The 25,699-nt window shown below is 44.4% G+C and overlaps 1 protein-coding gene across 1 annotated transcript in view; it reads right to left on the reverse strand.

Annotated features, from left to right (window-relative positions):
• LOC138580190 (alpha-2-macroglobulin-like) overlaps positions 1–25,699 on the reverse strand; it is a 273,947-nt gene that overhangs the window by 88,246 nt on the left and 160,002 nt on the right. The window contains exons 19-22 of the mRNA XM_069650527.1: positions 12,670–12,898; positions 7,634–7,760; positions 6,696–6,817; positions 5,635–5,686 (exon numbers count right to left, since the gene is read on the reverse strand). Coding sequence (XP_069506628.1) covers positions 5,635–5,686; positions 6,696–6,817; positions 7,634–7,760; positions 12,670–12,898 — 530 coding nt within the window. The remainder of the gene's footprint in view (positions 1–5,634; positions 5,687–6,695; positions 6,818–7,633; positions 7,761–12,669; positions 12,899–25,699) is intronic.

Consider the following 25,699-nt stretch of genomic DNA (forward strand, 5'->3'; position numbering starts at 1 on the left):
ACTTCGGAATGAAGGCCACCTTTTTTGCCCATGCCCAACACCTCACGAGATGCCTTAGGTTCACACCTATTTTATTGCAAAAGCGATGCTGTGCATGCAACCTCGGCAACGGCTGGCTTCTCAGTGGTTGTTTTGGTCACTGGGGGCCAATTCTGAAGAGGAGTTATGATATGATATAAGTCATTTATCACGCGCCTGTACACAAGTGTTTCTAGGCGCAACAAGACATGGAAGGAAAGACAAAGGAAGGACAAAAGAAATGATCTTACTAGGTCTTGTGTCATTAAGATTGTGCAAGTGCAGGGGGAAGGGAGAGGAGAAGTGGAAGGGGGAGGGAGGGGGAAGTGCAATAGGGCAAAGCTCGAGTATGTGCCACCGGGGTGGCCGGCTCTGAGTAAGTTCTAGGAGGCAGGGGACATTAGAGCTGCAAATACAGTCCCTAATTGCGCTATAAGCCTGGAGGCAGTGCAAGGGGGGCTACTGGTCGTGTAGGAGCCTGGTGCCCATTAAGGTTCAGAGGGGGCCAGGTACCCAGTTAGCGCGGCAGACAAGTGCATCAGCAGGGAAGAGAGAGAGAAAAAGCAGAAACGAAAAGGAAGGTCTTGAGTTGCTTCCGGAAGTTTAGGTGCTCCTGCTCAAGTTTGAGAGAGGCAGGAAGGCTGTTCCAGAGGGAGGCACCAGCCGAGGAGAGAGATCTAACCCCCACTCTTTGCCTGGAGAAGCGTCTGACACATGTGGCCCAAACAAAGTGGAAAGAAAGCACAATGTAGGCTAGAGATCTCCAACCTTTGGACCACTAGATGTTTTGGTCTACAAATCCCATCAGCCCTTGCAAGCAAAGTCAATGATAAGGGACCTTGGGAGTTGTAGTGGAAAACATCTGGACAGCCACAGGTTGCAGATCTGTGATGTTGGCAGTCACAGCATTTAGCATTTCTACTTTACTGCGGGTTCCCTCTGCCATCTTTTAGCCTCCTCATGTAATACCCTTTTAAGGCAGTGTAACACAAAACCTAACACTGTGGAATGAATGCTGTTTTTCTTTTCTACACCAGTGAAACCTGAAGGGTGCTATACTTTAGCACCTATGTTATGTCAATGTGGCACTGGTGAGCAGAATGCGCTTGCACTAGTGGTTCAGCAGTTGCCACGGTCACTGGGACGGTTTCCGACAGTGAAGTGAGGACCTAGGCTGGCGAACAAATAGTAGCGGATTAGGTTCGAATCTGCTTTTTTGGATTCAAAGAGGATCTAGAGCAAGGTAGAAAAGTGTCGTTCCTTCAAGGAACAACACTTTTGTTTATTTTTACATGCACTTCAGAATCAGTCCCCAGGGTTGTCATTTCTTTATTTTATTCATTTATGTTTACATGTATAAAGCTCACTAAGCCCAGGGGCATCAAGGAACAGTTACAATTCAAGTTACAGAAGCAAAAGTTATGATCATTAGATACAGACAAAGTGCAAGCTCAGGTACTGCCTTTCGTGAAGAGCCAGGTTTTCAGGAGTTTCCAACATGCCAAATAGGATTGTGCTGCTCTTATGTCAAGAGGGAGGACGTTCCAGAGTTTGGCTGCCATAGCTCAATAGCTGGATGCCCCTGCTCTGGATAGCCTGAATTTTGACGTGAGTGGGTGGTGGATGTAGGCTGTTCTGGTTTGTCTGAATGATTGGGCTTTGGTCATCTTCTTGAATCGGTAAGGTGGTGCCGAGTTCAAGAGGCATTTATTCCTCATCTTCAGTGTTTTAAAGGTAATCCGGTCTCTTATGGGGAGCCAGTGGGTGTTTCTTCTTGCTTCTGAGATGTGGACGTCCCTGGGGATGTTAAGGACAGCATGCAGTGCATTACTCTGTATGACTTGCATTTTTTGGATGTTACAAGTGGAAGTACCTGCAAATAGCGCGTTGTATTAATCAAGTCTGGAGCCAATGATTGCTCGGGCAATAGTAAGGCAACTGTCAGGAGAGAGGAACGTCTGAATGTGTTGATGAGTTTGGAGGTGTACGCTGCTGAGGAGGCAATGGGCTTTGCAAGTGTGATAGTGCATGGCATCAAGGTAGACTCCAAGGGTCTTTACTGATGTCGAGACTTGGATTATGAGGCTGTCAATGGTGAAAGAAGAATCCGGATGATCACCTTTTTTTGAGTGGCTAGCGATCGCACAAGTAGGATTTCTGTCTTATCATCTTTCAGACAGAGATGGTGTGTGACCATCGAGGCGTGGATGGCTTGGTAGACCGCATTAAGGGCAGCAGAGTCAATGCTGTGATTGCTCGTGAGTGGAAGGAGAATTTGAGTATCGTCTGCATAGTTGGTGTAAGTAATGCCTATAGAATCTAGACGGACAAAGTGGGGTTTTGTAAAGATGTTGTTCAGGATTGGGGAGATACAGGACCCTTGGGGTAAGCTGCAGGAGAGAAGAGTTGGAGCGGCAATTACATTATCAGCAAAGACTTTCACTGATCTGCCCTAATATCGCCATATTTTTGCAGCGATAAGCCATGGAACCTGCGGGGGACACCGATGCAACCCTCATAAATCTTGGAACGGAGCAGAGGACTCCCCAGCAAGCCCCATCTCAAAAACCCCATAAATGATCCCCACTAATAATATTGCCTATGGCCTTACCCCACAACCATATATATGGCAATATTATTAGTGGGGATAATATTACCTGATACCCTTCTAAGAAGGAGACGATCCAGCTTGTTGCTTTGGCTGAGAAGTTGGCCACCAATGTGAGGTGCTGGCACATGATCTTGTGGTCGACCAGATCAAATGCAGTGGAGAGATCTAGAAGTAGTAATATGGTTGGTTTTCAAGTGTCTCTGATCTCATCTATCTGGTTCTTTAGGTCCAGTAAGGCAGACTCTGTGCTGTGCCCTGGGGAGAAACCAGAGTGTTGCATCCGAGAATTCCGTTTGATTCCAGGTAAAGCTGAATTTGAAGGTATGCAGCTCTGTCTAAGATCTTGAAAAGGAAGGGCACCGTGCTTATTGGCCTATAGCTGGGTCCAAGGTCGTTTATTTAGTAGGGGTAGAACCCAAGCTTCCTTTATAGTGGCAGGGACCTGGCATGTTGTGAACAAAGTGTTAATGAAAGTGGTGATGAATGGGTCCAAAGCTTCAGAACACTCCTTGATGATAGCTGCTCACATCACCTGTACATCTCGATAGTTTCAAACATTTCAAGATTTCAGAGACCTCCATTTGTGTGACCTCGTTGAAATGGAAAGGGGGTATTCTGGCTTAGTAGGGGTGGCAGGTTGGGGAGGAGTTGGCACTTATGGTAGCTTGTTTAGCATCTATTTATTCTTGAAGGGTGGCTATTTTGTCGAGGAGAGTATCCTGTATTTCTGTATCTTTGTGCAACAGGCTTTATATTTATTAATGCAATTGTGGGGAGGTGTGGATTCTAGTTCCCTGAGGATAGTGAAGGTGTCGGATTTGGCATTAGCTATTCTGGTGCTGTATGTGTCAGTTTTAGCTTGAAGTATAGCTTGTTTGTACGCCTTGTGGCAAACAGCCACTTGTGAGTGTCAGAGGGGGTATTTTTCCAGTCGGGAGTAAACCAAGACTTACGGTGTTGGTTGGTTTTGTTTTTCGGGGAGCCAACGGGGCAACGGCATCGACTGCTTGTAACAAGGTTTTGGAATATAATTCTGCTAAGAGGTCAAGATCAGCCAGGGTCAGTGCCTCGGGTTGTAGTGAGTTAAGAAAGGGCAGTATGCAGTCATTGGTGAGGTTACATGAGCGAAGTGCAATAATGGGAGTCAACACTAAGGTGGTGCGTGTCATGTTACAGGCACCATTGTGAAGGAGCTAGCATGGTGGTCCATCCAGGGGAGGGGCTGATTGCATAGGATGCAGATTTGGCATTTAAGGTCAGCAATCCAGTCCAAGGTGCGACCTCCAGAATGGGTAGGGGCTGCTGAAAAATGGAGAAATCCTAGGGCACTGAGTGAGATGTCTAGTGATGTTGCCTTTGTGTCATCTGGGTCAATAAGACAAAGGTTGAGATCTCCGAGAAGAATACATTTAGAGGTGGGCTTAATGTTTGCGCTAAGCGTGTGGAGGAGGTCTATTTCAAACGAGAGTAATGGTCCCAGAGGGCGGTAGACTACACGAAGAGTGATGGTTGTATTATGTGATAGGGGTCATTTTGCAGTGAATATACCAGTTAGGCATTGTGGTGCTGTTGAACTGCCTGAAGGGCAGGGTGTCTCTCACAATTAGTGCTAGCCCCCCTCCTCTGGCATCCAGTCTGTCGCTGCCAAGGATAGAGAACACCTGTGGCAGGGCGATAGACAGGGCAGAGCCAGAGGCGTTGTGAAGCCAAGTCTCTGTAATGGCTAAAAGGTCCAAGTTGTTTGCTGTAATGAGGACATGGATGTCGAGAGGATGTGCTTGGATCAGTCTAGCATCTAGGGCACAGATCAATGGAGAGGCAGTAGTTAGTGAAGTTTGGCTGGCTTTACGATTAGATGCGTTTGTTAGAATGCAGGAGGTGGCGTAGTTAGAGGCATGTGATGGCTAGAGTTCAAGTTGACTGTGCTCTCAGGGTTTGCGTGGTTACCTGCTGCTCGGCCTCATCGGGCCATAAGGCGCTACATGGACCGGTGAACGAATGTGGCAGGTTCCATGTCAGCCCGCCACTTTCAGATTTGCTCTACAAAATGGTGGCTAATTAGAAACGTCTCAATCTACCACTGAGCGTCACTTTGTCTAACTTTGACCCACCCACAGAATCGGGCCTTTTGAGGTGGGGTAGAGGGGTGCTCGGTTTCCATGAACTTTCTGAGTAGAGTGATCTGAAAGCTGTCATCAAGGTTGCTTACAGGCAAGACAAATTAATGCATTACATTTGCCATGTGAAATGTAGGACAGTAGCCTGCCAATCTTTCAATCCACTCAGAATAATGCACAGTTCATTGGTGGACAGTTTTGATGCCCATTACATTTCGACTCTGAGGAGCTGAGGACGGGGCCATCGAAAAAGACCTGTTCAAAGCCCAAACCGGTGTTTTAACCAGTATGAAATATTATTAACATCAAGCAACAGAGACCTCAGATGTACCCACCATAGGTTTGAGGTGCCAAATGCAAGGAAGGGTAGCGGTGCACCAGTAGAGCTGTGTGGTGGTCTGACTTCTGAGATAGCAAAGGTAATACACATTAGGATTAAGGTACACTAGAAATTTGCGGTGCATTGTCAAAGCTTTGTTTAGACCTCAGGGTGCAGAAGGTCAGGTTGAGTTGAGATGTAGGCACTATTTCTGAACTATGGATGAGCTTCAGTGTTAGAATAGTACTGGGTGCTGCAGGTAGGCGTTGTCGCAGAGCAGTGTGTCCGTCCCAGTACTGTAAATGCAGAAGGTGCTGCAGGCCAATATTATGGTGATTTAGCAGAGCTCTGTGTATGTCTCTGCAGTGGAGTGAGCTTCGTGGGTAGAACTACACATTGGTCCAAGCACTATCTTAGCAGGAGATGGAGCAGGTCAGGAGTGAGGAGGTTTGGCAGATGACCCTGCCGGGCCCAGTTCTGGTATAGCAAAGATGGGTGCAGGTTGGTATTAAGGTTAATTAGCAGAGCGACGTGTATGTGTTAACGCACATGAGGCTGGACTAGCTTACCCTTTGCACACATCACAGTGTTGATGGTCTCTTCTCTCTTTACTCCTTCAGGCTGTGGAAAGAAAAACACACAACAGGGAATAATTAGCATGAGTTCGACTGAATAGTGGTCACCAGGAGAGCAAAAGAAACATGTACAGGTGCCACGATATGCATTGAGAGTCATTATGAGTACAGCAGTAATTTCACAAATCTTCTGTGGAAACACCACCAAACTAGTCGGCACGGCAGATTTACCGTTGGATTCAAGTGGTGGTAAGGTAGTGTTTATTGGACACCATTATTGGAGTCAGTAGAATAACATGGGGATTTTTGTGAATTGACCATAAGCAGTATTTCTGCTACAGATTTGTGGTGGTAAAGTGGAGGATTTACCTCCAGCTATGTGCTCAAGTAGACTCGTCCACTTCACCTTCAATCTCGAAATTCAGTGGTGCGGTAAATCCACTGAAGTTGTAATGAGGTAAATGTGGGCGTGTTCCAGAATGTAATCTATGTTGTATGTGAGGGAAAAGTCACACTAAACAAAGGTATCATGGAATAGATGGGGCTTTGTGATTTATCATTTTAATTTTAGAAAACAATGAATGACATCAGGGCTCACACGGTTACAATTTACTATTTTGCCAAAAAGCAAATTGTGACCCTTTTTTGGTCAAATAATTTTCAAGCATTTGATTTTCTTATTTAACATATTAATTTGTTTAAAAAAAAACTATGCCGTGGCAAATTTTTCGGTGAGAGAGGGGTGACTTTGCAATTCGCAACCCAAGAGAATTTTGGATCAGGAAACCATCCATTTAATTTTTTCGATGAATTAACCTCACTCAGCCCTACATCATATACCAAGCGATCATCTGGGGGTAACCAAAGAGCTGTCTTAAATCCCAGGTGTCCTTGGCTGTATCCTTTATCTGAAGTGAACGTGTGATGTATTTCAAGGAGGGTGATATCAAAAGTATAATCTTACAGCCCCCCCCCAAGATGCATTGCAAGCAGAAGCGGGGAATGAATCCCATCCCATGTGGAAAGTGAAGCAGCAGACATCGCCCGGGCAGTACCTCAACGAGAAGTGATTTGATGATAGTGTCCTTCCGTATAGTTGTTGGTTGGGCAACAATCAGGTTTCCGCACAGTCCTTCTCCCTGGAGCATTTCAGCACTAACAGAGAACTTCACATCCCCTGCAATGAGCAGAACAAGACAAACAAATGAGTAGAAGATGTGGAAAGAGAATGATGTTGCCCTCGATAATCGTAGATAAGACATGGCACCCACGTAAAATGAAATATTGTGATTGTCCTATCACTGTGTGAGGGTCTCTCAAAGAAGGCACAGATGATCATTCCAGGTCATAAAGACCTTAGGATCTCTCTTTTACATAGTGATTTCTTCTGCATGAAAGCTCCTCCTCCCTGAAGCCCACAGGATTCTGGGGGTGGGGGAAATGAGCATCTCTAGTCTATAGAGATCGCCTCTTCAGAGCCACTGCTCCACTTGTAGGACTTACCTAATTTCTATAGAAGTTTCTCGTCACTATGAGAGAAGCATGCATAGGACTCAGGGCGTGCTTTGAAAATATTTTTTTTTCTATAAATGCACTTTCCACCATAATTACTCACTATTCAGGAGGCAGCAAGAATCAGGGAGAGGATCAGATCTCTCTGTTCTGCAGTCATTTCCTCATCAATGTCAATGCTTCTCCGACAGAACCAAACATGGACCAGAACCTGGAGCATAACTGTGCATTCCTCTGTTCCCTGAACATGTGGGTATCACTGTCATGGCTCTTCTATTGGACATGGGTCAGAAATAACATCACAGGAAGCAGCCGAAGTGATCAAGGAGGAACTCGGATGATTCTAGTATCTTGTATGGATTGACCTGGGATTGTTAAAGTCTGAGATTTTCTTACTGGAAGCAGAAGCGATTCAGACATGCAGTAGACCTAGGACTTTTGCTAATAATTAGGAGGACCTGCTATAAGAGAGCTTCCTCACCAAGGGCATTTGGATTTACAGCCCAGGAGACAGTGACCCTCTCATTTGCAGGAATGCAATGCGCCTCTTCCTCTGGTACTGTGGGTTCTGCATGGTACTCTTTGGATTTCTCCAGCGTAATGCGGACCTGTAGAGATAAATAATGCAAATCTCAGACAAAGTCAGCTACGCAATCAAGGTGCTGCTTAAGCCCCCTGAGTTACCTTTTCCTCTAAAACTAAATAGTATGTCATTCTAAATACCACAGCACACTAAATACAGTTGGGCCCCTTACGTATGTGTAAGGAGGAGCTAATCACATGGGTTGGGTCATCCATCAAAATATATGTTTCACAATAGTTTAATTAGTGTCCTTCGCAGCCTGAGCTAGAAAGTCCTTTTCCAGCCAGTGGAGGCAGAGCCACCCCAAGTACCGGAACCAAGTCAGAGATCAGGAATAGAAACTTTGTTCATATGCGAAAGTGTGATGACTTGCTCGGCTCAACCAGGTGGAGAACCATGTGGTACCTTGTGCTCCATCAAGCAACACATTGTGCAGCACCCGACTCCCACCAGAAGACCGAAGGTTATCAGGGGAGGGGGTACCTGGTGGGAGAGTCCAGGATGACCAAAGCTTCATATTGAGGACGTTGGTCACAACCAAGAAAGACACCAAATTGAGAAAGAAACGCGAGGCACTATCAATCCCAAAGACAATGAGTGATTGTTTTTCTGACATGGAGGCAGAATTGATCCAATGGGAGAGAGGGAAGGACTGAGAGAAGTGAAGGGCCTGGGCACAATCCCTTCTACTAGTTGTGCCATTACTAACCCCAACCTGTTGGCGCACGCCAATCTAATCCCTGATATACGCCAAGAAAATACATCTGGGGTGAACATTCTATCGATATTGATTTGTCTATTGATGTCTCGCCTCGACCGTGACAGGGCGTCTGGATACCTTTGTCATTAGAGGCTGGGAGCTACGTTCCCCACATGAAACAGCCTTTATTTTGTATGTAAAATAGTGTCTACAATTCCTGGGCTGCCTTTGTCTATTGTACAGGGAATCCATCAGCCAGGTAATGTTTAATGGTCATGTGTCTAGTTGATTCCACTAGACATGGAGACAAGAAAGGGAGGCCCCTCCCTCCTTCTGCTTGCCATTGCTCTAGAACCCCAGACCAAAACCTCTTTGGATACACACAGTGTAAAAAATCTTTTGTCTTTGAACTTATAAGAAAGTTGTCCTATGGCCGCTGAGATCACATCTCTTCAACCCAGGAAATCTCCATATTCTTGAAATGCTCAGTACCTACAGATGCTTTATAACACAAATATTAATTATCTTGTCAGGTTTTCAAAAAAATCCATATGCTCAAACCTAATGTGAAACCTCTATGCACGGCACACAAGAATTATCGCTCCTTATGTTTTCATGTTTGATGGTGCTTGTGGAGACCCAACTCTCAGTGTCAAGGCTGTACGGGATAGTCAGAAAATTGGGTAGGCAAAAGACAGCTCTTTTTCCAATGCAGATGCTCGGGCGGCTATCCTGCATGAGCGCTAACATTATAAAATTGAGCCTTTTAAAAATGTGAGCTTTTATATTGTTTTGAAAAAGAAAAGAGCTATTGATCGAAACCATGCTCCGGTCCTCTGTAGTTTTAGAGAAGATGTGTGAATGGTTTCCCTCTCGAGGTTTTTGTATGTGGTACAGAAAACAGAATTTAAAATCCACAGGTTCTACTTCACTCCACCTGAGTGGGAAGTATAGAAATTACTGAGGAATAATGGCACCCTAAGAATTATGTGAACACCACTGAAGGGAATACGCATCATGGATTCTGCCTCGCCAATGTCTGGAAGGATAACTAACTGTCGCAGGTAAGGAATAAGAACAACTAAATCCAGAGGCATAACACCAAATCTGAAATTACACTGTGAAGGGTGACAAGGAGACTTTGTTTCTGCAGATGTTGTTCAACGCAGTGATCGGGATATGGAGCAAGACGACAGGAGCTCCGTGCTTGAAAAACACAATCGCAATAGAGGAACAGCATTGGGGACACACGGTGTACTAAGCGATAAGAAGGCTAGAAGGTTTCAAGCTGGGATATTCACTCACACTTTGAAGTCAGACATCATTTGTGGATCTCAGAAAGGCTCTCAAACTCTACTAGATGTTCTAAAAATTCCTGCAATTAAGATTTGTGGTGCATAATATAGGTGAACTATAGAAATTCCACATAGCATAACACAACACAACATGATATAAAAGGGGACGGTGATCCCAGCTCAAGACCCCTAGATGCAAGTATCGTTCACGAGGAAGTATTAGCCAGAACAATCTCTAAATGATATGACATGCTTGCTGAGACAATTCCACAAAGTACTGGAAGGCTGAGGGGCATGTCGCAGTAGGGCTTAATTCACTGTGATATGAACACTGGACTGAATCCCTTATGTGCTCATGTTGCAACAAACAGACTGATGCTGGTCCAGTTTAAGTAGAAGTAAGGTAAGGTATTTTACATGGCTGGTTGGACATGCCCAAGAGACCTCCTGCATGCCACATCACAATGCTAAGCATGGTGGACTTATGGAAGCCAAGTGGGCTGAGAAAAGCAAGGAATGTGGGGTGGAGATTGAATCTGGGCAGCAGAAATGAAAGCCATGCGACATGTCTACATACTGATATCCCTGGGCTGGTATTTGCAAGGAGGGCAATAGCATAGGAGCAAGGTGGAAGAATGCAGTGCCCCTGAACATTGCAACTTTGCGGGCAGGCACGGTCTACTATATAGACTCGTTAGGGGCAACGTGCTCACCTTGGAAGCAAGATGACGCAGTGCAACACAGGTTCGATCCCCGGGTCCACGCTTAGAAACCTCTGGGTATTAAGTGCATTATAAATAACCTATCATATCATATAATATCATATATGGCAACTGAAATAGTGCATGGGAGCAGGGGCCTCCCTTAAACATGTGTGAACATCTATAGCAGCTGGAATCATCTTCCACAGTGGATTGATGCGTCCCTTTGCAATACGAAGGATTACTGGTTGCCATAGCAACATGGGGGAAGAACTGTGTGTACTGGGGAGAAAAGAAAACGAGTGATAATGAGGACTGTGTTGCAAGTTCTGATCTGTGACTAACCAGTGCATTATACAATATTGTGTTGCTTGACATTTCCGTTTGTCAATTGTGGGAAAATATGAAAAGTCTTAGAATTAATGTGTAAATCCGTCTATTAGGCTGTACATCTTCGTGGATGCTCCATGTCAGTGAAATTCTTCAAAATACCAGTGCCCTTCAGACACTTTGAAATCTCTATAGCCTTCATATCCACACGTGCATATGCACATCCCCACAAATTAGTTCAGCATTTTAGCCGTCATCATGTTTGAAACCTTCCAATCACTGAACCCACATATCACAAACATCCCTGGGGAGCCCTATGTCTCCACCCCAATACTGGATTGATTCCCCTAAAGCAGTTCCCTAGATCCAACACTTTGTTACCCCAGATATCTGAACCTGTATTTCATACGTATTCTTATCCCAAAACAATGAATGTAGTGTTACACATTAACCACTATTTATTAAAAAAATGTGTTGTTATAATCCATTAACGCTGCAACAGAAACCTATATCCATTCTAGCCCTAAAATTCTCTCAATCATAATGTTGTCTTCCTTGAGATGCAAGTACATTTCTTTGCCCTGTTTCACTGGAGCCCTTATTTCAATGTTCTTAATATATGGCACGGAAACCTCTGTCACAGTAGTGTTGTGAGTATAACATGTCTCTAATAGAGCAGAGGTCAGCAACCTTTGGCTCTTCATATGTTTTGGACTCCAACTCCCATCAGCCCTGGCAAGCATAATCAATGGAGAGGAATCATGGGAGGCATGGTCCAAAACATCTTGAGAGCAACAGACTTATAGACCCATGATCTACAGGCAGGGAAGTCATATCATCTACTCACATTAGTTGGCAAGAATTCAGACTCCCGCTGCTATGCTATTCCCTTATGGCTCACCCTTATGAATAAGGCTTGTGGTACATAGTGGTCTATATTCATCTTATTTCGTGTGTGCACAACTGAGGAGACCTATAGGTGTTGGGAGACATCACATTATGTATCTGGAATGTTTTGTAGCCCTCCATCTTTGAGAAGATCTAGTGTTCCATCTTTACCTCTTCTGACTCCAGCATGGGCAGCCCTTCCCTATATCCCTCTTGTTCACTCTGCTAATTCGTGAGAGTTCTCAGCCCTCCGTTAGGAGAAGGGATTTAGTAGTGTCGTGGTGTTGATGTCTTGGTACTCCCTTCCCTGATTAGGACCTGGGGTACCCTCTGCAGATAGAAGATACCTCTGTATAGCTGACACTCTATCCAACGCCCATGCCCACCTCATATAGTGAATGGTATTTCTGACTTTGTGCCCTTAAGAGTCTTTGAGTTTCCATGACCCAAAACGATGTGTATAGATGCATCTATGTATTTGTTCAGGCTTTTTCAGAGAACAAGCCTAGCTGGCATGCACCTGAACGTGCTACTCAAGCATAACCTTGGGGCAGTGCCATGTTTCAGGGGTCAGTGAGGTGTTGCCAGAAGTGTAAGATGTTCAGTTATTTCCTAGTGCATGACAGAGGGAGCGTGCTTGCTATTGGATGGGAGATTGTCCTAGATTCCCGGTGCATAGCCAGATAATGTCTGTTTCCTTGTGCATCCCTCCCTTCAGTTCTTGGTTTGGAGTATGGAGATGTCTTGGCTTTGAATGGAGTGTTGGCCTCTGATAGCTTCAGTTTCTCTCCCAGGCAGGAGTGACTGTCATATGCGATTGCTGGGAAGGTGATGCCTGCTTGGAGTGGGAGCCAGCGTAGCACTCTCAGGACTATGGTGATGTGGTTGAATATCTTGATGCCAGTGATGAGCCGTGCATTTGCATTGTCGAAGGCTTTCTCAGCTACCTTCACATATGAAGAAGTATTTTTGCCGCCCATCTCCTATGGTGTTGGTGTTTGGTTTTTGCCACATACTCACCCTGATGCACTGGTCAAGGTAGTTGAACACAGTGACCTTCAACTTGAAAGCCTCGGCACGGATGACAGAGTATGGCATGGTGGCATCCACGAAGAAGGGCTGGAAGGCAGTCAGAGACACAGTCGGGGAGAGGCCAAAGCCAGTTTCCTGTGACAGGCAGAACATTTTGGCTTTCCACTCAGTGATGGTGTCTGGGATGGTTAGCGGGACTTCAGCCTTCCCGGTAGAACTGGCAAGAAATGAAAGGATTAAAAGATGAAGCAAAACAATCTTAACATTCCTGAAGCTATGAAGACTTAGCACACATTTTATTAATTATGCAAAGAAAGAGGAAATACGTTTTGGGTCTTATTTTGGAGTCCTGGAACTAAGGAGAATCAGAGCACTCTAAAGAGAGCATGTATTAAAGCTGGAGGATCTCTGACATGAAGAGCTACATAGGGCAGTTTGATCTGAGGGGTCTTCTTGGGATCAGACCACAACAACCCCGGTGGGATGGCAGTGGGTGCAGCATATAGTGGGACCGAATTACATGGCACACGCTCTTGCAGCGGAGGGAGATATAGGGAGACACTGTGATTTGCACAGAATCATGTAAATATTCTGAGCAAGTGCTGATGCAGTGATTACAACCCAGAACTCTAGGGCTCATGTAGCAGTGTGAGCTGCTAGGGCTGCTAGTTCAACAATGAAACTCTACCAAACTGGGCTCATTTTGATGCCAGCGAGGATCTGGTGGATTCAACCCAGACAAGATCTGCTTATGTGGTCAGGGTCAACTCTGCCACATTTTTCACATTATCCTGGAGTATCCCAGCTTTCCATGCCTAGATCCGCTCTCTGTGGCTAATAAACCAGGCTCACTGCAGTGCGCACCTGAGTGCACAGCAGTGATCAGTAATGGCAGCAGCCGTGAGGTTACTATGAATCCCTACTACGCCTGCCCTTTCCACATGCACAGGCACAGTTAGCATCCATAGGGATGCTGTAATGTGGGGGGAGACGTGTGTGGAGTACCTGCATGGAGCCTTACTCAGAAAACGTCCAGAGTGGATTTCCCACTCAATATCTTAAGCCGTGCTCGTAATCCCTAGCAACGTAACACAGGGGTGGTAAAGCATGTGGTCATTTCTGCATCATTTCCTGTTTCTATGCAATGTGCTGGGCTCATTAAATTGTATGCATGGCATTTATAAAGCACAAGCCTAGCGGAGTCTGCTGCAGAGTCTTTTGGTCCAGTGACAGTGCAGGACTCTATTCGCTTTGCTCCAATTTACCTGAAGAACTTTCCAGTCCTCTTTCTATTACCATTCAGTTTACTCTCAAAATACCCAGGAAGCCGCGGAGCGGCTGCGAAGTCTGCTGCAGAGTCTTTTGGTCTTTGGCTCTTAGGCTATCAGGCCCTGCCTGCTCCGTGCTGCCGCCTCGTTCATCCACCTAAGAAGACCGAGGGACTCCCGGGAAAGACTTCCTTGCCGACTGCCTAGGACTGCCTAGGACTGCCTACGAACAGTACATCAAACCAAACGTCCTTGCGGTGAGTGACTCTTCCCCCCCTTCCCCGCTATCCCCCCACCTCCTTCCAGTGAGTGATAGCACCCCTTCCCCCCGGTCGCTGCTCCTCCCTTCAAATTTCAGATGCAACCAGTCTGCCCCTCCCGCGTTTCGGCGCCCGGCCACCAGCTCCCACCGTACTCAGAGGACCGCCTCGCGGCGTGTCCCCGGAGGTTCCCTCCCTCGTCTGCGCACAACCGCTCCCATGCCTACCCGCTGCTGAACCCGTCTGCGCAACTGCATGCTACACGCTACAGAGCACCCCACGCAGACACCCCGTGCGCGTCTGCTCTGGTAGTCTAAAACACTCGTATGTAAAGCGTAGCAACTGTAGTGGACAGAAAGTAATACCAAGGGCAGCTGACTGCATCTAACCCCCGGAAGGACTCCAACGGTGTGAACACAAACCCCCCTCTGTAATCATTTGTGGGATGGACTCCTTCACTGCAACACTGTCAACATTGCAGACACTGTGTTAAATCCCTCATTACTCATTGACTGTAAAACTCCATACCCAAATTTTCCTTTGTGCCCATAGAAACAACATCGTATCCTGCACTAAGAAAGATCCATTGTAACTTAGGCAGAGTTACATCAATACAGCAACCTATACAGCAACTGGCACTTCCCCATTCTGGTCAAACGAAAGCACCTCCACTGTAAGAACACCACAACCAACCAAAACAAAAGAGACCAAAGAGATCTCCTCCATTTCAATCCTGTCCAGAACATTGTGCGGCAACGCATTGCTGAAAGCGAAAATCCCAAACAACCAAATCACAGGAGACTGCAGGGGCTTGTTCCCCTTTGATCCTGCGCCAGGTGCTCCAACAAGTACCGGCCAATGTGAACACCCGAAACCACTGGAACACAGGAGACAGGAGGGGCTTGCTCCCCTTTGATCCTGAACAGAACACTCTGTTCCACCGTACTGGCCAATGCGAACATCTGAAACAACCGGAATACAGGAGACTGCAGGGGCTTTCTCCCCTTTGATCCTGATCAGAACATTCTGCTTCACCACACTGGCCAACACGAACACCTCAAACAACTGGAATACAGGAGACTGCAGGGGCTTGCTCCCCTTTGATCCCGTCTTTGATCCTGTGCCAAGAAACTGCGAAATTTCCACAACACAGGACACAGGAGACTGCAGGGGCTTGCTCCCCTTTGATCCTGTCTTTGATCCTACGTCAATAAATTGTGAAATTTCCACAACACAAGACACCGCAGGGGCCTCACCCCCTTTGATGCTGCCCAGCACATTGCGCAGCACTGTAACACCAAAAGTGCCGACTTTGATCTTGAACATACTCGAACACAGGAGATTGCAGGGATCCGCACTGCTCCGATTCTACCCAAGCCGCTGCAAAACCCCTAAAGATGCCAAGAATTCACATGTCTGCCTCATCGCAAAAAAAACAGACAGTACGGCCAAACACAAGGCTCAGAGGGAAGCTTCATCTAGACGCCTCACAAACAACAATGGAACAAGCATTCCAAAAGAAGAACTCAAACAAACATTCTTTTGAAAATCGATCCCCCCAAAGCAATCCTGAAACACCGACACCAGACCTTGAAACAATCAAACAATCAGAAGATTTGGAACAAAACATCGCAGGAAATCTAGATGATCCCTCACCCCAACCGGAACATGCACAAACCATATGCCCAACTGAAATAAATCAAGAGAAACAAACCATCCAAGACCAACAGATCCCAATCAGCTGGGGCCCAACTGAAAATCAACAAATTACATAAAAAAATGACCAAATCAACCAACCAACCCCTGACGTGCATGCTGAAGAAAACGAGAACGCCCAAGCCGTCATACAACTGGAAATGCAACACGATTTGACGGGCTTAACCAAACGGAGTGAGATAGCTACAGATCCAACCCTCACAGAATTCCAGCCCAAAACACCAATGAACATTGCTCATAATCTGACCAGAGAAAGTCAATCAAATATAACTCAAACATCGATGGACACCTAACACCAAACAGAAAATGAAGAATTATCTAAACAACTAACCCAAACGAAAATCCAGGGACCGCTGATGGCTGGGATGACCAAAAAAGAAAAAGCAAAACAGGCAAAATTACAGTGACTACAAACCCATGCTGTGCAAAAACTGCTAAAAGAACCTCTCAACCCTGCCTCGAATGCAGTATCAGGCAAAGCAGCCCGTCTATCCCTAGACATCACTGAGATAGAATCAATCATGAAGAGTGCAGAAAGAAGAAAATACATTTTCGGCGATCCAACACAAACAGCAATATCGCCCTGCACTTCGACGCCACTACCAAACAAACCGAACCAGCGGAATTGTGAACCTCACGAAAAACAAAGATCCCATAAAGAACCACCACATCATCTACATCTCAAAATAAAAAAGGAACAAAAAAGAACGCAATTCGTGTATGATGTCGAAGAATCTTTTCATACGCCAGCGCAAGGAAATGATACAAATCACTGAACCACAATAACAGGTGACAGAGAAAGACACTCTCCACAGAATGACAACGAAAATCAGAGACTCCCAACGACAATGCTAGAACTGCAAAATATGCTGCTAGCAGTGGTCTCCCAATCCATGGTACCCTTCCTCAAATTACATGGAGCAATAAAAGACAATATACGAGATCAAGCCACTCTGTTGGCAATGATTCATACCAAACAAATACACACAGAAGATTTCGTAAACACAATAGGAAAACGCCTAGATTCTGAAACAGAACAATCGCGAATTTGGCAACAAAGACTTTTCGACAAAGAAGAAAAGATTCAGCTTTTCAAAGAACTCATGACCCTGTTCAAAAACCAACAGCAACAAATCCTCACATCTCAGAATATAGAAAAAGAAAACATACCAGCTTGTATGATACCAGAAAAACTGAACCTTGATCAACACAGATCAACACCAGATGAATCTTCAACATCCTCACTGACCCAGAAAACAAACCCATTGAACGCATGCAAACGACCTAATAACTACAACCGGCAATGATACCTTCGGGATCTTTGGCCCGACTAAGAAAACTGCCAAAGAACCAACAAGGAAACCCACTAAACAAACGCAAAAGTAAATGGGTTCACGAGCCTTTCTCCGAAACTTGTCAATACCAAAGCCGGTCCCGGAAAAAACAGCCAAAAACCCAACTACAGAAAAAATATTAAAAAAATCAACCCAAGAAAACTACATTGAAACAACCGGAATCACCAATACAAAATCAAAGCAAAAAACCACCAGCTGCAACTGCAATAACATATAAGGAACGAAACTTGGAAATAGACGTCCTACTCAACCTAATGACGCACGAGGAGCCATCCACACAAGAAAAACTGAACACGAAAAAAGAACTGAACGACCTAAGTCAAATAGTCATTGATGAATATCAACCAAACTACTCTGTCAGTCATGTGATCTCGTGCGATGAAATCTCAGATAGATCACTGAGCGATTCAACCTATATCTCATTACACCACTCAGCATATGACGAAATCTCCTCAACCTCCCTAGCCAATGAAACAAGACGTAGCACTGAAACCATCCATTCAGCAACCAATGCAACGCAAGAAAATTCCGGAACTGAACACCCGAGAGTGCACACAGATCTACCACAGCCAATATTCCTGAACCCCTATCAGTCAACAGAGAATTACACGGTGCAAATAGAAAATATCACCAACAGATCGACCAAACTGGTCCTAAACAGAGCAAACATCTTAATATTGTTTCAAGCAATTCCAAACTTGAATCAACTTCGCTCCAGAGAGATCGTCCTACTCAACTTTATCGATGAGAACTCCAACGACAAAATATCGCTGAAATTGTACAACAAAACAACCATGGACCAAATCTTAAGATCAAGAGATGCACTACACAAACTTGGCTTTAGCTGCACATCCAACAACCAAACAAAAAACGGAGAAAATGACCTTGCAACAATGCACGACTACTTCAAGAAGACCACGGACTACACCTCCAAACGAGAACAAATTGTGGCAACTCACAATGACGACGAACGCCAACTTGGACGCCAACATACCTGCGAGAACGGTACAACCAAACAAGATGAAACCAGGCTGAGCTATAACAACGACCGTCCGATCAGACGTCAGTATCGATCAGTAGACAGCCTAACTTACTCAGACGACACTGAACTGAGCAACATCTCATAACCACCAACTGACACAATAAACACCTAGTCCCTGTGCTCATGGAACACACGAGGAAACTCCCACTTGTTCAATGACCCATCACCAGAAGTTGTCTCATACCAGATCATCTGCTTCCAAGAAACATGGCTCTCCAACACTCCATGCTGTGACGGATTTCTAGCCTTTCTCAACCCAGCTCCACCAAGAATCAAAGGTAGACCGACTTCAGGTCTCCTAACATTAATCAAGATCGACCTCACATGATCTATATTAGAAACTTCAAACATCAACCCGTGGATACAAAACACAATCATAAAAATAACAACAAGAAGAAGTCCAGATTCCGACCAGTCTACAATTCACCACGAAAGGAAAATTTCAATAATGAACTTGTACTGGAATCCAGCTGCAATTACTGACGAAGCTTTCTTGGACGGTGTCTTCATAACAATTGACAACCTCTCCTGCAAATATCCAGGAATCCAATTCATAATATGCGGAGACCTAAATCTCCACTTATGGCAAAGGGACGGACAATTTATTCCCGATAGAAATCTAACAATCTGTGGAAAAAAATGGACAAAAGAAATTAACATACGCAATCTCCTACTGATCGATTATCCCACAGATGAAACAAATAGACCTCTACATACCTGGTCCCGAGGCAAAACATCTGCCATAATCGACTATATCTATCTTTCGAAGAATCTGAGAGCCACAGCACAAACAGCAATCACAATGACAATGACAAGAAGCGACCATAATCAAATAGTCGTACATGGACAAGACATCCCGCACCGATCACAGCCAAATCGACCTACCCCACTCGAAGTCTGCACAGCTGGGAAAAAACTATGCATACCCCAACAAGCAATAACCTCACTTACAAGTCAATTCATACAAACCGCATTACCTGAAGACCAGAAATTAAACTACCAATGGCTAGTACAACCTTTTTACAAGCCAACCATACAACAAACCTCACAACCTCATCGGCACTCCTACAATAAGGAGGTTACCGAAAGGAAAAGGGCACTGAGGAAAACTGTGCGACAACTGAAGAAAGGAAAAGACAACGGATCGCTCACCAAAATAAAAGCGGCAAAACAAAACTACAACAATTGGATCGAAACGCATCGCATGATGATACTTCAAGCTGATGCAGAAGCAATCTTACAAACCTACAAAACACAAAACCTGCGTGACCTATGGAACCTGCTGAACAACAACTCAGCACACCAACACAAACTGATAGGAAATGTGACAGAAAAACAATGGATCGAACATTACACCAATATATACAAAGCCCGTCCATCAGAAATTGAAGTCAAAGCAAAGAGACAGGACATAAAATGGACAGTAATCTTCAACTATCAAGACATCTCAGAAATGATACAAAAACTCAACATCTCCCGTGCCCCAGGCCCTGACGGGACATCGAATGCAATGTTAAAGAAAGATCCGCAATCATGGGCCAACCTAATGAGGAACATCATGACACTCATAAACAAGCTCAACCGGATACCAACATCATGGAAAACTGCCACCATCATACCCATATACAAACAAGGACCGAGAGAGGATCCGACAAATTTTTGCCCACTTGCACTACTCAACCCCCTAGGAAAGCTGTTTGCATCGATCCTACTAAAAAAACTCAATCAGTGGGCAACCGAGACACATCGCTTCTTTGCAAGATAAACTGGCTTTACCCCAAATGTGGGGACAAACATCAGTTTACTCCTGCTAAACCTGATAAAACACGAAGCAATATACAACAAAACAAAAATCTACACAGCTTTCATAGACTTACACATGGCATTTGATGGGATATCTCGGCAAAAACTCTGGAACAAACTTGAAAAGTGGAAATGCCCAAATAACATCTTGGGGTCAATCAGACAACTTTATTCAAATACATCTATAACAATAATAACTCTGAAAATATCAACTGAAAATGGACTCAAACAAGGATGCCCCCTCGCAGCAACACTCTACAACCTTTTCACTGCAGACATTGAGATTCACCTACAACCCGCCCAAGATCAATTCAACACCGGTCAAAATCATGACATATGCGGATGACATCATTCTCCTGGATAAAACACCTTCAGGTCTGCAAAACAGTCTCAGTCAACTAAGCAACTACATGACTCTTAACAAACTCACCATCAACACAAAGAAGACAAAAATCATGCAACTGACCAAATCGATCAAGAACAACGTGAAGCAATTAAAAATCTATCTTAATAACAATCAGCTTGAAGAAGTAACAACATTCAAACACCTGGGAATCCACATAAATCAATCCAAATCCAAAAATGAGTGGACCTTGAAACTAGAACAACGGATCCAATCTCTGGCTAGACAAGGCTGCGTGATCCAGCGAAAGTTTGGGAAATTTTCTTTTAAACCCATAACCACATATTACAAACAAAATGTGATTCCAACAATAGCCTACGGAACAGAAGCCATGATAAACGCAATGGGCTACGACTGGACAAAGCTAGAAGCTTCCTTCTGGCGTAACATCCTGCAGTTGCCACCCTCTTTCCCCATGCCCAGGATCAGGCACGAAGTAGCAGTACAGTCCATTAGCTCAATCATACTATGGAAACAACTAGATTTATACCGCACAATCCTCACTGATGAAAAAACACCGGCAATTCAAATACTCAAGACCCATGAAGAAGCAATGAACAATACAATACTTGTCAAATGGAAAAACAATCTCGAGCAACACATGAAAACAAAAGAAATTTCCCACGAAATGCTCATGTTACGCCCACAACATGCCAAAACAAAAATAATGAAAAACGATTGGATAAAAACCCTGGAAGAGAAAACAAAATACACCCTCAATCTACAATGCAAGACAGATATTAGATCCATCAACAAGCTACCAACCTACCTGACCAGCTTCCCCGACGCCAAAACGCGATCAATATACTTGAAAATTCATATGAACACAATACCAACCCGCGTCTTCTAGCCAAAACCAGACAAATTCCTGCAACTGAACACTTCTGCCACTTTTGATCCAATACTCAACAACCCGAAACACTTTTCCACCTACTAATGGAATGTAACAAACTTTCTGAACAAAGAACCAGAATTGGCGCCTACTACAGGATTGGGGAACAGACGATGGAGACAGAAGAGAGATGGACAATGATGCTTAACGGCAGATCGCACAAACTCATTTTCACAATATGCCAATTTCTACAAGAAACTCTTAATCTTGGCAAACCTGTAATGAGTTAAATCTATACCTTGGAATACTGGAGACAAATGAAAAGTTAAAAAAAAATTAAACTATAACATTTAAAAAAAAAAAAAAAAGCACAAGCCTAGCTGGGAAGCAACATAGCAGTGCACACACGTGGTGTACCCAGGGGTTGTAAGTAGGATGCAGTGTTGGGCTGGCCTACAGGGAACGTGGGAGATCCCAGGTTTTGCAAGGATGGTGCAGTGGTGGAACGGCGCTCAGGGAGCGTGGGTGATTTGCCAGTGGGCCAGAAACATGTCTTTCAAAAACACAGCCACCTGCATCTAAATTATCTGTAACCCTGGTAGGATTGCCTCCGTTTTAAAATTGAAATGGAAAATCACTAAACGGAAGGCCCTCTTTTTGGAGGCACCGGGTGTGTTGCATGCAGAATAAATCGTCTGTCCTACAGTGTTCTTAATGTTTTAATAATAGACAGGTCCTCAAAGTATTAGCCTCTCTTTTAAGATTTCTTGGCAACCAAACATGTGTATTGTTCTCACCAACAACTGGACAGGGATATTAATCCTGGGTCATGCTGCAACATACTGTGGAAATTAAATGTTGACTCCTACAACTCATGAGTGGTGCTGCTTTGCCTGTGGCTCACACAGGAAAAGCCCGCCAGAAATCTGAACATCTCCTGTTGAGGAATCTTTTTGAAGCAAGATGTTTTAACATTTTGTTTGCCATTTTGACCTCCTTCGAGTTGTCTACCTCTCTAAAGAATCCTGAATATAATTGGTTGAATCTAATCTAAAAGTTGCATACACTTGCCTTCTTGTGAACCCTCTCTTCTACCCAGCCCTCTCGTGCTTGGTCTGTTCCTCTGAAAGGCCAATACTGCTGGGATAGGGCCATTCACTTGTCAGGCAATGTGGCCGGCAGCCACTATTCAAGCACACACATGAGAGTGACTCTGTTCCAGCTCCACTGGTCTTTCAGAGGGTCATGCTTTGGGTGGGTTCCTCCGTCCTAACTCACAGCTAGATGCTCGACGAGGTGCTGATCTCCTCTCCAATGCCTGATGAATCTTTACATTGTTCCCCTGCACCTGGCGGGGTGAGCTGGTCATAGTATGCTCTCTCAAAGGACACAGCTTCTGTGTAGCTTTCACATTATTTCCAGTTTTTATATATAAGGTACTGGGGAGTCTAGTGCTAGAAGTGACTTGTGTCTAATGTTTATTTAAAATATGATCCCAAGGGGATAATTTAGAGAACCACAATTCACAAAAATATGTATGATACCAAAATGTCAAAAATACCAATGCATTCATGTCATTGGACAACACATAACAGACATAAACAACAAACATACATCATAATAATGATTTTATAACATCTGTCTAAATACACTATGTTCCTTTTTTCTAAGCATTTCTCGCTCTGCTTTGTGAGTTGACAGCTTTCAATGTATTTCTATGGATGCTTGGTTTTATGGGCCGCTACATACTGAAACGCCAACCAATAAAATGATATTCAATAGAATAGGTTGTATGTGAATATGTCAAATGTTAAACGATTTAGAGCCTCATTAGTATGCTATGTTTTGAATACCCCTATATTTTTAAAAACAAAATACACCTAATTATGAATTCACATTAGATTGGGTATTTACTGCATGGGATACATGTACATTGTGGCATGTGCACGAGTGTGTGGAAGTGCACGGATGCAGGGGGATGGCTAACACAAGTGGTACTAACAAAGACATGTGTTTTATAGTAGTCATAGATGCACTGGCAGGCCCAGGTATAGGGCACAAATGATATTGTGTAGCAGTAGTGAAATATACCGTGTAACAATGATGATATAGACACAGGGCCTGCGTGTGGGAAATACTGACGTACCGACATAGTGGAAGTGGGGCCTAGCATTTTGAATTCCATGTTGGAGGTGAAGCAGTGAGATACAATGAAGAGTTCAAATCATTTTCCCTTTCACAAGCCTCAGCAGTGAAGCTTAGAATGATAACGTTCATGCCAAACAGATAATGTTTTAATTTTATCAAGCTGTAGGCCTCAGAAACCAGAAAGGAATGTGAATGCAGGGCAAGGGTAGGGCTGCAACCGCCCTGAAGGGCACACCCATGGGAGCCAGTTTATCTGTCTTAAGTTGCCAAAATGCTCAGTCTAAATTTAGGGCACCAGCACCCCCCAGAATAATGACCATCCCATATGAACTTATAGACGGCTGGAAAATAGAGTATTTATATCCATCAAAATTAGACCAATTAACATGGTCCCTCGAGAGAGAGATGGGAAGTGAATCGAGGAGGGAAAACTGATAAGGGAGGAGCGAGAAGTAGAACCTTCTATGATTTGTGATGCGAGGAGCAAGAGGTGATGCCAACAAATCCAGTCCTACGAGCGGGAGGCATAATTGGACACCCACATGTCTGCTATCCAGAGAAGCACACTAGTATGTCAAAGGATAACTTGACCTCAGAGTTGTCCACTGAGCGCATGCTAACAACCATGTGCACACCATGTAATTAGGCTGAAGGGGCAGGTAACACCCAAGGTAACTCACCAATCCAGTAGCTGGGAACCAAGATGACTGAACAGGTGATCCATGTGTTAGAGGGCAGGGGTAGATTAGGATGTGCTCAAGCAGTCAAGTGAATATAGGGGACTGGTATTATGTATATAGGTGGTAGCCAATGAGGGTGGGAGACTAAAACTGTATATTGGTTGCATCATAAGTGCTGATTTCTTCCCTTAAATTCTCATACTGGCTTTGAACTAACAGAGAGCTCTGTGTCAGTTTGGTTCCACGGGACCTTCTGTCAATTCTTTCCTTTTTGTATACAAAATAAATCTTGTGTTCCTTGCAAAGAGGTGACCCAAGCCTTTTTCCTAAAATGAGTGTTTTTTATTGTCTGATTGTCTGGAAGTCTTGCCTTACAGTACCTTATGCGGTATGTTTCTAATTCAAACCCAACCCATAATTGGGTGGAAATGACAAGGTAGGGGGTATTTAGGATGATACATATATTTTTCCCCTGATCACCATAGTCATAATGATGGCCAGAGTAGAGCACATTCTTGCCTGGGGAATACGTCCAAACTAAAATGATAGAATTTATATATTTACCTCAGAGGAATAATTGGATTGCTGAGATAAAATCAAATTATCTAACTGATTGAAAGACACAACCATCGCTGCTCCAAGAGAGTCAGGGGTACAATGAAAACTGTCTTTAAGAGAAATCTGCAGTGTCCTAACAGCTAAGGCACGTCAAATTCCCTCAATATACAACCCTCCTCAGAAGAGGAGATGGCTCTTGTTCTTCACCAAAAGCTTGTTCTCTTTCTCCACTTAGAGCAGGTTTTCATTATTCACCAAGAACTGTTTCTCCTTCTTCACTAAGTGCTCGTTCTCATTCATCAACATAAGTCAGTTGTCATTCTTTGCCATGAGCTGAATCTTACCTTTCACAAACAGCTGATTATTGTCCCTCATCATGAGCTGTTTCTTTTCCTTCATCAAGACATGGTTTGCAGTTTTTCACCTGAATGGAATCTCATATTTCACCAAGAGCTGATTCTCATTCCTCTTCAAATGTTTCATCTTGTTCTTCACAAATGGCTGGTTCATGTTCTTCACAAAGAGCTGGGTTCTTCTTTTCCACCAAGAGCTGCTTCACATTCCTCACCAAGGGCTGTTGCGTGTTCTTCACAAAGAGCTGGTCCTCAGTCTTCACCAAAAAGCTGGCTCTAATTCTCCACCAAGATCTGGTTCCCATTCATCACCAATGGCTGTTTCCTGCTCTTCACAAAGAGCTGGTCCTCAGTCTTCACCAAAAGCTGGCTCTAATTCTCCACCAAGATCTGGTTCTCATTCATCACCAAGGGCTGTTTCTTGTTCTTCACAAAGAGTGGGTCCTAAGTTGGTCCTCAGTCTTCACCAAAAGCTGGCTATAATTCTCCACCAAGATCTGGTTCTCATTCATCACCAAGGGCTGTTTCTTGCTCTTCACAAAGAGCTGGTCCTCAGTCTTCACCAAAAGCTGACTCTAATTCTCCACCAAGATCTGGTTC

Source organism: Ambystoma mexicanum, chromosome 3p, assembly GCF_040938575.1.
Source record: "Ambystoma mexicanum isolate Mex_15411 chromosome 3p, UKY_AmexF1_1, whole genome shotgun sequence".
NCBI lineage: Eukaryota > Metazoa > Chordata > Amphibia > Caudata > Ambystomatidae > Ambystoma > Ambystoma mexicanum.